Consider the following 16,574-nt stretch of genomic DNA (forward strand, 5'->3'; position numbering starts at 1 on the left):
ATTTACAGCCAAATTAGTTATTATGTCTGACTCTTTACTGAAAGTCTCAAAACTACAGGAGTTCAGGAGTATAGGCTACATTTAGGATCTTTAACGTGCATTATTCACCGGCCTAATTCGATTTAATTGGATAAGCATTCCGTCTCAGAGAGAGAGAGAGAGAGAGAGAGAGAGAGAGAGAGAGAGAGAGAGAGAGAGAGAGAGAGAGAGGGAGAGACCGGCTGGACCCACATACTATCAGTGCAGACCGTTATCCACCTGCAAATAATGCGTTCATGGAATGTGCACATTCCTCTCTGACGTCATACTGGATCGAACAGAACAATCTACGCGCGAGACACGCTGACTTGACACTGCTATTCCGTTAGGATGTACAAGAGTAGGTTGGAAAATTTCCTCGCGACAGCGCAACACGTACGCTTCGAAGCGTCACGTGCTGAATGTCCCACAGAAGCCGTCCCGCGGAAGCGCAAGTGAACAACAGGTGGATTCCGAGGCCGATCTAGACCTGGAAGTAGCCGTACTTCACCATTGCTCCCTCACTCTCCGCCACCAAGAGTAACCATAGCAAAAGCACTCTCGCCGTAACATTCACCGTACCGGAAAGAAACGGAATGAACAACGCGCTCGGGATATGGATGATTTCAGTGGACAAAAGGCGAACCTTGACAGTGACGTGACACTGAGGACATTAGGGACAATATCACACAGTTCATTCGGAATTATGTCACTTTGCATCTGATATCATGCTCATCTTTTAATGAACAGAGTCTGTGTTTTTCTGTCGCGAGAGTGTTTGTTGACTTTTTTATAATGCCTGTAAGTAACGGCTCGATGATGGATTTACCTTCCGAATATGTGAAAATAAAGGCGCATTACGCAGGGTAAGTGTTGTAAACTTGCACAGGTAAAGGAGTGTTTTTTGTTGTTTTTTATTTAAGTTGGCCTACAGTGTTTTTGTGCCATGAAAGGTCGAAATATGCCGGCTCGCATTTGCAAGCTTAGTGTAAAGCATAGCATGTTTACAAACGCACTTCACTCCCATACTTAGAAACCTATTATACTTCTAAATGTTGTGATACTTTTTTCATTGTAATAACTTCTTTATTGATTTGATAAGGCACATATATTGTAAGGAAATTCAGCTGTCACATGATGCAGTTTACAATAGATCAGTTCATAATATATGACATTCCATAAGTCATCCTGACCTCCCACCGAGTTGCCAATAATAAGAAATGAGCAAATAATAAAAGTTGCAACAAGTAATTCTTCAATATGAAATGTTGCATCCTGTGGTCTTATCTCACTTGTTGTTTAACACACCACTCCTGTTATATGACAGTATAAAACTTTCAAATATGGTAATAGAATTTTCCATGCATACTTCTTTAAAGAAGCATTAAAGTAGCTCAGCGAGTAAAGACGCTGACTACCGCACCTGGAGTCGCGAGATCGAATCCAGGGCGTGCTGAGTGACTCCAGCCAGGTCTCCTAAGCAACCAAATTGGCCCGGTTGCTAGGGAGTGTAGAGTCACATGGAGTAACTTCCTCGTGGTCGCTATAATGTGGTTCGCTCTTGGTGGGGTGCGTGGTGAGTTGTGCGTGAATGCCACGTAGAAGAGAAGAGTGAAGCCTCCACACACGCTGCGGTAAGGCGCTCAACAAGCCACGTGATAAGATGCGTGGATTGACTGTCTCAGACAGAGGTAACTGAGATTCGTCCTCCGCCACCTGGATTGAGACCAGTCACTGCACCACCACGAGGACTTAGAGTGCACTGGGCATTCCAAATTGGGGAGAAAAAGGGGATGAAAAAAAAAAGCATTATCTAAAACAGTCTGTTAATTAGACCTTGAATTACACACCATGTAAATTCCATGGTACATGAATATGGTTGTCATTAAGTACCATGGTATATATCAAAGGAGCATTTGATACCATCACAACACCATGGTACTACTTGTCAGGAATAGAGAATGAGGCTCAGGACCCAAGCGCAGAGTTTTAAAAAACAAAGGATTTATTAACACAAAAAGGGCAAAAACAAACCAAAACTCCCACTAGGGGTGAAAAAACAAACATAAACTACCCTGTAGGTGAAAAAGGTAATCCAGGGCTGGGGCAAAAGGCAGTGGGGAACAGGACCGACAGGATCAGGTAAGAATGAACAGGACAAGAAACTAGACTGACTGGAATAAACAAACAAACACACAGGACCGATTAGAAAACATGACTGGAAACAAGATGAACTGGCACTGGACAGCAAACACGAGGAGACTAAAATAGGGAAAGAAATCGACAGGTTAACAAGACAGGGCAGGTGACTAATAAACTAATAATTGACAAACAAAGAGGTGGTGTATGACGCAAGACAGAGAGACACTTGGCGATACAGAAACAAAACAAAGCCACATGCTCTCACATGACAACAAAACGCCCGAATGGCATGAACGCACATCGCCAAGACAGTAAGACAATATATGCCCATGCCAACTGACAAAAAAGACAAGAGAATGCGTAGCAACACCAAACAAAGCGATGCCACGCATTCTCACACTAAACGAAACCTGAGGGTACATCATGAAGCAAACGCCACACGATGCACATAACAGGCGACAAAAACAAGACAGGATATCTGTGCGAGAGTTCGGCCACACACCCAACACCTTAGACTGAGGTAACCGAACCTTAGCACAACATAAAGACAGCTCAAGACCTGGGTGTGCAACGCAACGCGAGGTGCACCTGCGTTCGCGAGAGCCAGACAAACTATTGACGCGAGTGCATGCTGCCAAGATGACAATGCATACATCATTGTGAATCACTTTTAATCATGCTGTCACTGCACAATGGTTTAATATTACTCAGCCTTAGTTAACGATGTGAAGGATATAATTTCTGATAATCTGTCTAAATCATAATAGCGATTTTAACCCTTGTGGACAGTTGTCAATAAAGTAGAGGAATAGGTAAAACTCCAAGCTGTAGCAGATTTTGTTTGCATTTATTTATTTATTTAGTTGGTTATAAGAAAAGATTTCAGATTTCAGAATAGAAAGAGAAGTCTAATCTTTTGCCTTTTATGTAATGTTTGTTACAGTAGTTTTATGTGGGGAAAACAAGCAAAAATCCGCTATGTTGGACTAAATGTTAGTCGGAAACCTTTTGAATGTTGTGACTGACACTTTGTTAAAAGAATGTCCTGGGTTTAATACAAGTTAAACTCATTTGACAGCATTTGTAGCATGATGTTGATCACAGTACCACAGAAAATAATATAAACTGTTCCCTTGATTATAAAAAAATAAAAAAAGCAAATATGGTGGCACTTACAATGGAAATGAATGGGGCCAGTCCATATATATATATATATATATATATATATATATATATATATATATATATATATTGTATAGTGTATATATATTTATATTTGAGATTAAATGAGGGATGAGTAGAAGTAATTTTTTGTGATAATATTAAAATTATGCCACTAATGCTGTTGATTAAGCTTCACTTGTATTGAAACTATAAATGTTAAACTTTCAGTTGGGGAGTTTTTCAAAGAATAAAGAACACATATTCTTTACTTTACATTTTATAAATACTAATCTCTGGGCTGGTTGTTTAAAGTGTTGTAAAATGTTCAAGCATAGATAACAAGGATGAGATAGTGTAGGACATGACTACTTTTTGGACTACTTTACATAGACGTATATGCAACATTATCTCTTGCGTGTTCACTCTATGGAGAAAGGCCTTTGATTCAAGAACACAATACCTGATATTGCATTATAGGAAGTGAAGTGTGAATATCTAGTTCCTCAGTGTCTACGGAAGTATGAATTCACTCTCACATGAGCAATGAGCTTGTAAAACAGCTCTCAGAATTTGGGTCAGCCGTATTCTGAGCATTTTTGAAAGCCTTGGTAATTCCCACTACTAAAAATATTTTCGAGGATGTTTGCACCAGGCAGGAAAGAAATCTTGGTAACTGGCTGACAACCTGAACCAGGCAGTTGCTTAGCAACGAGTCATAAGCCTCAATAATAGCTCTTTTTTTCATGGAGATTCCAGGCACTGTTTTGATTTGAGCCCAGGCCTCTAGGTTTCGGTCCAGGATGTTTCAGTGTTGGCAAGCAATCAAGATATTTTACTGTTTAAAATAGCTCATCTCAGAAGGGGAATTGCTTGATACTAAACATTGATGGCCTTATGAGCCACCTGTAGTGTCACGTTTAGCAGCACTGTACATTTTGAATAAACAGATTGTTTGTTATGCTGGGGAATACCACACAGAATACTGCACATAAAATAACCATATTTCCTTGAGGTATGACACCTGCCTCTGTGACAGCCCTTGCCCCTGTAAACAGGACAAAAGTGTCAGGGGAGCAGCCTGCCCTTTTTTTTTTTTTTTTTTTTTTAGCCAATCAGAAAATTTAGCCAATCAGAAATGCTCTCTGCCAGTCTATCATTTTTGCATTCAGGTTTGCTGAAATGGCTTTTGAGGTGTGGGCTTTGGAAAGAGGGTTGTGGTTGAAGGCATGGCAGTATGGAAGGCCAAATTATCTTTTATGTTCCCAGCATTGCTTGTCAGAATTGCTTTTTACTAGTAAGTATTCCAATTACAGAGCTCTATAATTACATTTTACTACTGAGAATTCCAGTTAGAGAGCTCTACAATTGCATTTTTACTTGTCATATGTTCCATTGACTCCATTTTTAATTACAGAGCTCTACAATTTAAATTTTTTACCAGAAGAAAATTAAATTAGAGAGCTCTACATTTGAATTCTGACTAGTAAGAATTCTAATAAGAGAGCTCTGTAAGTTAATTTTTACTAGTAAGAATCTTTCTCTTTTTCAATTGTAGATCTATTTAATTTGAGTTTTTACTAGTAAAAATACAATTGCAGGGCTTTGTAATTTATTTGTAGAGCTCTGTCAATTTCATTCTTACTAGTAAAAATGCAAATAGAGAGTTCTCTACAATTACAATGGGTAACACTGGGAGCATTAAAAGCTAAATTGGCTTGCCATATGGCAGTGGTCCAATTTAAGTCTAGAGGAAGTTATCAGAATGATAAAACACTTACTTTTCAGTGGACAAAAAGTTTCTCAAGGTTATATAAAAAAAGAAATTAAAAATGTTTAAAGTAAAACTCTTAGAAGAAATTTTTATTTTTGTTACATTATGTAGCATGTCATAAGATCAAATTTTACACTGTTATAATAGCATAATAGTGCTTTTTAATAGCCTACTACATAGTTAACCATGGGTAAATAGATCTTTAGTTCTAATCCTTAACTATAAGCAATGATAGAAAAAGTGTGCTAGGTGTTACTCATCATATTTGCTTTAACATCGGCAGCCTGCCCGAGTCGAGATAATTTAACTTGGCAATTATTTCCCGTTTCCATTTCTATTTCTGGACTTTAGTCCTGGACTAGATAGTGCTCACTGGCCATAAATGTCAACCAGAAGTTAAAACATAAGTGAAGGATTGCAATGTGTTCAAAACTGATTTAATGTATTACCAAGGACATTGTTTGTTTGTTTAGTTTAGTTTATGCATTTATGTGAGCTCAATAGGAACCAAAAAAGGGGAATAAATGTGAATAGGCCTTTAATTAAAAAAATCTCATATTCATTTCATATTCTAAAGTTTCAGTGCTAACTTTAGGGCAACATTACTCAGACTTAACGCTATACAGCTGAGCCTTTCCTCTTCATGCAAATCCAGTCTGTTTGAATTTGAATTTATGCTATACACTGAGTCTGATGACACAACTATTCTCCATAAATAGGGCATTTTTTAAATTCATGGTTTAAACTTATAAAGTAGGCCAATACATAAATGGAACAAATTAGTTTAGACTGCAATTCAAATCAGACCATTAATTGCAATGCAATGCAAAAATGGTTTTAAAATGTAGACTGTAGTATAGCAGTCATATACAGTACAGTAGTATATCAATCCTGTGACCTCTGTTTTGGTTCTTGGATTTTTTTTATTTATTTTTTGTGTGTTTGTTTGTGATAAACTAGAAGTCAACAGGATTTAATTTTCTTAGTCTGAAAAGAGCTGTGGCTTAAACTGAACTGAACTGCTCCATCTTTTGTGTGGGCTTCCTCAGGGGCTTGATGCACCATTTTGGGCCAGTTTTATGGATCAGTCTGGCAGCTCAATCAGAAACAAGCATTTCAAAGAGGGTGTGTGTTTGATGATTCAGTCTGCACATGAAACTGTTACCCAAAACTGCACACAAGTGGACACCTACACAAGGAGTGTTTATTAACCATGGAACCAAGTTCTGTTCTAAAATAGAGAGTTCTAGGTTCCAGCAGGCTTCTGGAACCTCAGTTTAATCATGGAATACCTCATACACAGAACATTCAGGAGCTCTTTACTGGCAGAGTCTGAAAAAACTGTGTGCTAGCCTAGTGTAATGGAGCCAAATTCTCTGTATGATTTAATAAAGAAATATGAATAATTTACAACTCTGGCTTACTGGTGTGGGTCACAATAACATTTAGGTACTAACCAAAGATTTAAATGTGTACTGGCTGACAAGACATTCGTCTTGAAGTCATACTGACACCTATAGGTATGGATACAGAATAATCTAAACAATGAAGTTTTTGGTTAATGATGCTGTTGTAGAAATGCGCTATTTGGAATCAGTTATTAATAAAATAATTAAACAACAAAAAAACAACTTTTCACCTGTAATTTTTTTTTTCAGTAGTTGTATGATCCTCTGGTGCTTTCTTTCATTCTTTTTTTTTTTTTTTTTTTGATTTTCTCCCCTTTTCTCCCCAATTTGGAATTCCCAATGTGCTCTAAGTCCTCATGGTGGCGTAGTGCCTCAATACAGGTGACAGAGGATGAATCTCAGTTGCCTCCGTGTAGAGTGGTGGTGGTGTAGTGGGCTAAAGCACATAACTGGTATTCAGAAGGTTGCTGGTTTGATCCCCCACAGCCACCACCATTGTGTCCTTGAGCAAGGCACTTAAATCCAGGTTGCTCTGGGGGGGTTGTCCCTGTAATAAGTGCACTGTAAGTCGCTTTGGATAAAAGTGTCTGCCAAATGCATAAATGTAAATGTCTGATCTGTGCATCTTATCATGTGGCTTGTTGAGTGTGTTACTATGGAGACATGGTGCATGTGGAGGCTTCATGCTATTCTCTGTGGCATCCACGCACAACTCACCACACGCCCCACTGAGAGTGAGAATCACATTATAGCGACCACGAGGAGGTTACCCTCCCTAGCAACCAGGCCAATTAGGAGACCTGGCTGGAGTTACTCAGCACACCCTGGATTTGAACTTGTGACTCCAGGGGTGGTAGTCAGCGTCTTTACTCACTGAGCTACCCAGGCCCCCCTCTGGTGTGTTCTTGATGAACCTCTGCTAAATCTCAGCGTTTTCCTGCAAGTTGTGTTTTATCTTCAAGTTGTGATAGCAGTTTTCTGTCTGTCTCATTTATTTCAGACCCAGCACTCTCTGCTTTAATATGGAGTGAGAAATTAACACCTTAGATATGAAATTGCTTTATTTTACTGTTGGCATCCTCAGGAATCAGAAATGTTTCACATGACTTGCTCTGGAATTGAATCATCGTGCCTCCCACTTCAGTTATGCTGACTCTAAACACCAGGTGCGCTAAGGAGTTTACATTTATATTTATCAGTCTCTAGAGTCATGCGGTAGGAGATCCTTTCACCCCCAGCTTCAGTGCCAGCCATGTGGGCGTTGAGGGTGGTAGGGGGTGGTTGGAACCATAAGGGCAGGATGGCAGATGATGGACCCATGATAAGGGTTTCCCTGCTGAGGGGCAAGCTGCTACAGAGATTTTCTCAGTGGAAAAAAGACACACAGACTGTAGATCTGATTTGTCATACGTCACATTTTCCTTCACCTGTCTGTCAAGAGTTTTCATCCAGGTGGGCCACGGACCCCTGGGGGTCCACAAAAGTACTGTGGGGACATTTTTAAAAATGTATGTATTTGAAATATATTTTTTAATGATTTAATATTAAAATATCATAAAATATGATAGAATATATTATTAATATGTACTATTATAAAAAGTAGTACAGTACCATGATGTATTCTTTTGTTTTAGATGATTACCATATTCGTATACCATTGTGTTTACATGGTATTCCAAGGTACCATGATATTACTATGATTCATATCCAAAAGACAATTGCAATATAATGGTGCTTTTTGTTGTTGTTGTCAAGGCAAGTTAATCAGGATTGCCAGTTTACATTAAATAAGTAACACATATATGAGTTGCAACATGCAATGTTATCTCTATGAGGATTACAGGTCTTTTGGTGCATAACTTGCTTAGTTTGATCTCTTTAAAGATGGATTGTGGAAGTATGCTAAGATTAACATTAATTAAACAAACCCTGTTGATTAGTTTACTAATGCACCTGTGATCAAATACTACATGTACGGTATTTGCATACAAGAAAGACTCACTCTGGCTTTCTGTTTTTGTCAATACATAACCACAGATTTAAGATCTACATACTTGGAAGTTTAGATGGTAATGTAGAGCCATGAAGAAAGAGATGTGAGATTTTGTTGAACACACACACACATACACACACACACACACACACACACACACACACACACACACACACACACACACACACAGACACATGTTGGTGCGGCTATCCTTATGAGGACTCTCCATAGACATAATGATTTTTATACTGTACAAACTATAGATTCTATCCCCTAACACTACTGCTAAACCTAACCCTCACAAAAAACATTCTGCATTTTTACATTTTCAAAAAAACATTGTTTAGTATATTTTTTAAGCAATTTGAATTATGGGGACACTAGAAATGTCCTAATAAACCACATTTATAGCATATTACCCTTGTAATTACCAGTTTGTAACCGAAAAATATTTCCTCGTAAACCACCCAAGACACCCCCCCCCCCCACACACACACACACACGATGATTGCATTTTTGTACTGTGAATCATCTCTCTATCTGTACTGATACTGAGCACAGCATCAAATCGTGTTTTCTTGTACTTGGCTCTCTCTGAGGCAGCTCTGTTTCCTGTAGTTAGTGTAAAAGTGGGCCAGGGACAACACCAGACAGCTGTGTACTAGGGAAGATCTGGGGAAAAAAGTCTCTTGTGTATCCAAACAGATGTAGCTTGTTTGGCTGTGGCTGCACAGCTTCAGTCCAATGTTGCAATTTAAAGCTACAGAGCATATCTGAAAAAGAGATTCAAGATTTGCTATGTGATGCTGTGAATTTAGATGGTAATGTAGAGCTAATTATGCAAAGGGACAATATGAAGACTGTTGCAGATAAAAGTATGTTTGTAAATAAAGTGATTGTTACTGTACGTCTCAGTTACATTTTACGCAAGTTAGGGTGACGGAGGGAGCTCTTCCCTTTGTTTACTTTTTTGGTAAACCTTCTCACTTTAGAAAGAGTACTAGGTGTAAATCACCATTTTTATCATGATATGATCTTATATAGATTCTCTTAGCCAGCGATCCGATGTTTGTCAGTACCTCAAAGTCTGCAGCGATGCGATTTCAATTCGATTCAGGGGCCTGTGATCAATATGAAGCAATAATATGCGCCTATTTTTATAATAATATAAAAAATAAAGTCACACACATGGGTCATCAAAATTCAAATCTAATAACAGCCGGTTTTGACTGAAGAAGTTAATTACTGCAGTCAAAATAAATGCACAGACATAATTTTAGAAGTATTACATTATTAAATTACTTTTATTTACATATCCTTTCACAAATGCACTGTAGTGGAGAGACGGGTCCTGTTCTTCCTGTTATCTTATGGGTCTTGTTAATTTAAGATCATAATTAGATCCTATTTGACCTCATATCCGTCACAGTGGTTGCACTTTGGAAATTGAAAACAGCTGTTTGTGCAATTCCTTCACCTGTGGGGTGAATGGGCCTAAATAGAGCAGACGCGATAACAATGACGGTGATCCACAAAATATCATAAATCATGTCAAATCTTGAGTTTATCCTGATCCATCGATCCTGATGGGAATTTAAAGAAGCACAAACCTACAGTAATCTTTTGGTGTTTCAACCCCACCAACAACTTAAGTGAAGTGCCCATAGACAGCAGTCATTTTCTGCACTGTCAAAAGAAACCGGTAGTGCTGGAGCGGAGCGTTTGCTTCTAAACAGTAACTTCATCTTTGCGTTATCTGTGCTTTTTTCTTGGCTGCTACTGCTCAGAGTGCGTTTGCTACATCGCCTAGCTCTTACTTCGTGCTTTGATAGAAATGCGTACGGACAAACCTGGTCTCATAGAATGAATATTACTTAATATACATTTTTGCAAACTGACTTGAACGTACCGCCTTCTACGTTTCGATGCAGTTTCCTGGTGAAATGAACACTACAAGCGCTACAACAACTGTGTGGTTTAATCATTGTCACACAAATCACGAGTATTGCTGATTTTGATTTTATAAAAACTTATTTTTCACATTTTTCACACTTTTACTTTAATGCATGATTTGAAAAACGAAACATTTTAACACTTGTATTATAGACCTACCTACATATACACACTTATTCCTTTGTCTTTAGCTTACCTGATAGCTTACCTGATAGAGCATTGGACTTTGGGCTCGACGGCCACGGTTTGTGTCCAGCCAAAGACACACGAAAGTGAAAGTGGCTTATGCTACACAAAATAATGTTTTTGCTTCAGTAAATGTGTGTTTTCTTTTTTTATTTCGAATTTGCATTTTAAAACTCTTATCGGTTAGGGTTAGGGTTAGGTGTTAAGGGTAAGGATGTCTGTTTTATTAAACTCTCATTTATCTTTTCGGACACTATTGGTTAGGTTTAGGGTAAAGTTTTAGGTTAGGGAGGTATGTTTTACTTGTTAAAACCTCCATCTAAAATTCATCTTTACAACTTCATTTTGCTCAGTTTTGGTGCCCCCCACTGGACATTTCACTTGAAAACTGCAGCCAAACGTGTAATGAACCACATCATTTCACTTTTACAAAAACGTTACAATGCTCACATACATTTCATGAGATCAGGCTGGTACGGATATGGCTGACATGAGAGTGTCAAAATAACGGAGCATTCTAAAAAATACATATAGATTATTTAAGCGTTGCATCGATGCATCACATCGTTGGTTATTTGATCGATATATCAATGGATCGTTACACCCCTAAACAGTACTAATATAAGCCCTGCTGAATAGACCAGGATTGCTGGTCACCATGCAGCATATGTTGTGTTTTGGATGATGGTGTACTGGTGACAACATCAGGCTTCTTTACTACCTTAACTAGTAAGATTTTCTTGGTCAACCAGCTTTACCAGAGGACCATGCTGGTTGACCAGCATTATATGCTGGTTAACAGCAAGGCTATGCTTGTCCACCAACTAGACCAGTACCAAACAGCACTTACTAAACCAGCCTGGATCAGCATAGAAATTCATGTTGGTTTAAACTGCTCTTTTCAGCAGTGAGGAAAGAATATAAGAATCAGAATAGCTTTATTGCACTTACATCACAATACCAAAATTTCAATAGTCTGTACCAATGCCAATACAAATGCACAAATCCTATATTGATATGAATCTGCTTTTTTGTCCTGCTGTTTACAGTCACTTTAAATATAACTGACTATGTTGACATTAGCAACCACAGCCATTTTGACCGAAACATATTCAAAGTGTATTCCCAGAAAACACAGAGCATTCCCCTAACATTAGTGTATGGTTTCAGTTCGGTAATTTTTTTGGGAACCAGTTCCTAACATTCTAGAAAGTTTTTTTTTATTTTTGTAACCATAAACTAATGTTCTCAGTTGCAGAGAGCTCGCACAATTTAAAAGTAAATAGCCATTCCCGTGGACCGACTCACTGACTGACAATCGTTTATCGATTTCCTGAATAAATACTTGCTCCTAGATGTGAGATTATCAAATCAATAACATTTATATTTAAAGATTTAACTCAAATAATCGAAAGAACTTGATGTATATCTTGATGTGTGAAATCATTGTATTTTATTTTTTGTTGTTGAATAATTTCAATATCTGTTTGGTGTACTGTGTTTTAGGAAACATAATTAAGGCTCAGATTTCAGTTTAAATTGTGGTACAATGATAAATAAAAAAAATAAAAAATACATGTTCCAGCAAATCTTACATTTATTATAATTCTTCATATTGTGATGTGTGGGTTTAACTTATTTTAATGATTAATTAAACAATTAATTAAGCAACACATGGATTGTAGATTGGTTAATTACAGTACGTACAGCAGGGTTGCAGAAAGGATATCGGAATATAGTAGAAGTTAAGAGAATGCTAGGGGAACGCTCTCCTAACCTAAAGGTAACTTTTTTTTCAGTAAAATATAATGAACCAAAAAAAAAAAGAAAAGGGAATTCTGGGAACGTTCTAGGAACCAAAAACTAACCAAAAGTTTGCCCATTCAGGCACATGTTTGCATTACCAAGAGCACCGGCATGTGCATGCATACTGTAAAAAGAAGCCATCTGTCAGTCAGACAACGCATGGATACCGAAATGAGTTGGTACTCATGGTGCGTTCAAGTCATGTCGTAATGATCATATTTACGAGCTGAGTGCATATGAACGCCACCACAAAGTCGTAATTACAAATGATAAACAGGATTTTCTTTGAGCCCCAACTTTCTGAGTTGAGGGTATGTCGATTTAAGAATCATGGCGGAAGCAAATTGTTATTGGTACGTTTTACTTGAGAATTTTGATTGTGCAGTTTAGTTTGTATGCATTTTTTGTACTTAAAGAATAATGCTAAAACATGAAAATAACAATGAAAATAAGTCAGTTAGTTTATGCTGCGACAAGCATTTGCAACAAAACTACATTTCCCTTCATTATATGTAGCCACAACAGTTTGATAAAATAGATAGATAAGCATTAATTACACACATTATGCATAGCTTTGCTCTTCATTTTGTTGCATTAGTGCTAAAAAAGCTTCCTGCCTTCACTAGTAAGTGAAAAAGTGAGAACAAAATATGAAATTGCAAAAAGGATCAGTTTTTGCAGACTAAAACCACTTGAACTCACATCACATCGTATTTACGATTTCCGACCTTGCAAGTATGAACTTCCCATGAGCACTTTCAGTACTGCCGGTTCTGCAGACAGACTGCTATCATTACGTCTTTGTAATTTTTGTCACGACTTGGTACCGAAGTACTTTTCAATTTGACATCAATACTTTTAAAAAGATTTATTGGCATACTGTAGGACAGACATTAAATAAGAAGTTAGCATCTTTTATGATTGGTTCTTTCTGAAGTGGTGTCAACTGTTATGTGTCAACTAATTTTCAAATCCAGTTGAAATATGGTTGTTGTCTTTTTTTAGTATTGTAAAAATGTGTATCATTTTTAACCACATATAAATCTCATTAAAACATCTTTTCAGATCTGTATGAAAAAGCTTTCTGTATTAAGTCTATTTGTATTTTTATAGGGACATGCTTATCTCTGACCTGGACTCGTCTATGACGTACACAGAGCTGTGTGAGGAGGTGAGAGAGATGTGCAGCGTCTGCAGAGAGCTTCCAATAACACTCAAATGGATCGATGATGAAGGTACTTTTGACTTTTGAACTTTGTCTGACATTTTAGGCTGGTGATTAAAGCAGATTTAATTAATGTTGTTGAGTGCAAGTCAGAGATCAACCTGCTTTTTATAGATAAAAGCTAAACAGTCAACTTTAAGTCAGAAGATCCCTTTTATCTAGGTTACATTATGACAAATGACTTCCTCTTTGTAATCTGAATGCAGCCAATTGCCCCCTAATGTTTAGAGTATTTATTAACATTTTCATTGTCATTCTTATCTTCTTTTAAGGGGATCCGTGTACTATCTCTTCTCAGATGGAGCTGGAGGAAGCATTCCGGATCTACAGCCGGAACAGGCGATCCGGACTCTTCCTGCATGGTACTTGATTCAGAACTGAAATTAATCTCTTTTCTCATTGTTTACAAACACTTATTCAGTTTTCAATTATCCCGGGTAGTTGTGTGACTATATTTTTACCCTGCTATTTATAAAGACGTGAAATTAAACTGAATGCAAATCTCACCACATTTGTATTACCCAGCAGAACTCCACCAGACCACTCAAAATATCATGTGTACACTGAGCGGCTAAAGCACTTAAAAAAGTCAATTTCTTTAGAAGTGTATTTGCTGTCCCCATGCACCCCAGTCTGTAAACAGATTAAACCACTTGTCTGAGTTACACTCATTGCTCTCTCTCTCTGTCTCTCTCACAGTATTCCCAAGCATTCCTGAAAAGCCTGGTATGCCATGCCCAGGAGAGGACAGTGAGTGTTTCTACTGTTTCTACATCAAAGTCCTGTCAAGTCAAGTCAAGTCATTTTCATTTGTATAGTGCTTTTCACAACACACGTCGTTTCAAAGCAGCTTTCAGGAAAATCATAGTTTTGCAGAAAATGAAACTGTAATATCTATAAAGTCTTAGAGTCATCATTGTGTAGTTTGATTAAATATGATTGTAAATTGAGTATAAAAATAAATAGTTAAATAATAATTGTGTTTAGAACCACTGTGAGCAAGCTGAAGTCGACTGTGGCAAGGAACACAAAACTCCATAAAATGTTGGTTAATGGAGAAAAATAATCTTGGGAGAAACCAGGCTCACTGTAGGGGCCAGTTTCCCTCTGGATAAACATCATGAATATAATGCCAATATTAGTTATTTGTGTGCAGTCTAAGTCATGGTTTAAAATTAGTAAACTAAGTAAGTGTTAAGGGCCAGTGTTTAAACAAAGATGATGTATGAACTGTAAGATTAATGTCTAATGTCTTTGAAGTTCATCCTGGATTAACTGCAGAAGTTCACATAGATGCGTTGTCCTTTGTTAGTTGGCTGATGAAGGCTTTTGTTGGCAGTTAATTGATAGTCTATGTATTCCATTTCAAGAGTGTAGTCCATCAATAGAGAAAGGTGATGCAGGCAGAGATCAATGAGGAAATTTTGACGTGGTTTGGTGGGGTCTATACTAAGTCCAAGGTTCAGGCAGTGGCAAATGAAGTATCCGATGTCTTACAGTTGGAGTTGGCATCAGTTCATCTCTAAAGTCATCATAAAAGACTGAAGTGATGTCTGCTAGTACTGGCTGTAGTTTGTTGTCATCATTCAGCGACACGTAGCAGTGGAGTCCGACACCAAGTGGAGCTGGAATGGAGCTGGATCTGGCTGGCTCTGGTAATCTCGGGATATGACATGTCTGTCATGTTCAGCTCTCTTCATGTGCTCTTATACTGATTTAGTTTAAAGAGGTCATTCTTTTAGCTACAGTGACTCAGTACAGGAAAAATATAAAAACTCTAACCACCAAACAGCATGCAAAAATAACTAGATTTTTATTTTATTTTGAAGTTATAAATTACATACTTCACCAATCTAGCCCAGGAATTGGTTTCAATTTGTGCTTTTCCTTCACTTTTGAACTTCACAGCTCACTGAACAAGGGTCCAACCCTTTGCTTATTTATGGCTCTCTGTTTTAAGATCTTGTAAAAGGCTTGTTTTTAGTGCCTTTAAGGTGCAGTTTTGTAGTAGAAAATACAGTGTCTTTCGGTGGGACTGTATACCACTCTGGTAACTACACAGTAATCCACTGTTGATGGGCAGTTTTACTGCCCGAAGGCCAGGCAGAGTTAATTTGCTGAGTCAGCACCTTGCTCATAGCCTGGCCACCCTTTCTAAAGATGTTAAGAATTCACAACCATCCCTGCCTATGGCACAGGCACGATATATGCTGTCTTCATTTGTGTGTGTGTGTGTGTGTGTGTGTGTGTGTGTGTGTGAGAGAGAGAGAGAGAGAGAGAGTGAGAACTGTGTGCTGTTCTGTTATGGTGGTGGTGTGATAAACTTTATTAATGGCACCCTTGTGTATATGTGGAATGCTCCTTATATGCCGTGTGTACTTATTTGTGTGTGTGTGTGCGTGCATTTGCATTATGAATAAATAAATGTGAATAACCCTGCTTTTCTGTGCTTGTGTGAGTGATAACACTATTACTGATTATTGAGTGCTGGGACAAAACAGGCTACAGAAATGAAGTTAAAGGAGTAGTTCACCCAAAAATGAAAATTATCTCATAATTTACTCACCCTAATGATATCTCAGGTGTATATGACTTTCTTTCTTCACCGGAACACATTTGAAAAAAAATTGAAAAATATCTTAGCTCAGCAGGTCCTTAAAATGCAAGTGGATGGTGATCCGACTTTTGATGATATTTTTCCGGTTAAGAAAGAAAGTCATACACACATGGGATATCATGAGGGTGAGTAAATAATGAGAGAATTTACATTTTTGGGTGAAATATCTCTTTAATATATACTCAAATAATTATTTTGTATTTGCTATTTTCAAAACTAACTAGAAATAAAATTGTGGGACATGTTTTTGTCCTATGTTTTAAGAATAAGTGCTCACGGCTGACCTCCTC

General features: G+C 37.7%; 1 protein-coding gene across 1 annotated transcript in view; it reads left to right on the top strand.

Moving 5' to 3' along the window:
• The first annotated feature begins 226 nt into the window (after positions 1–226).
• The window catches only part of LOC127424282 (protein kinase C zeta type-like), a 147,326-nt gene continuing 130,978 nt past the window's right edge, over positions 227–16,574 (top strand). The window contains exons 1-4 of the mRNA XM_051669316.1: positions 227–884; positions 13,556–13,677; positions 13,940–14,029; positions 14,367–14,417. Of these exons, the coding sequence (XP_051525276.1) occupies positions 814–884; positions 13,556–13,677; positions 13,940–14,029; positions 14,367–14,417 (334 nt within the window). The 5' untranslated portion in view covers positions 227–813. The remainder of the gene's footprint in view (positions 885–13,555; positions 13,678–13,939; positions 14,030–14,366; positions 14,418–16,574) is intronic.

Source organism: Myxocyprinus asiaticus, chromosome 33 (genome assembly GCF_019703515.2).
Source record: "Myxocyprinus asiaticus isolate MX2 ecotype Aquarium Trade chromosome 33, UBuf_Myxa_2, whole genome shotgun sequence".
NCBI lineage: Eukaryota > Metazoa > Chordata > Actinopteri > Cypriniformes > Catostomidae > Myxocyprinus > Myxocyprinus asiaticus.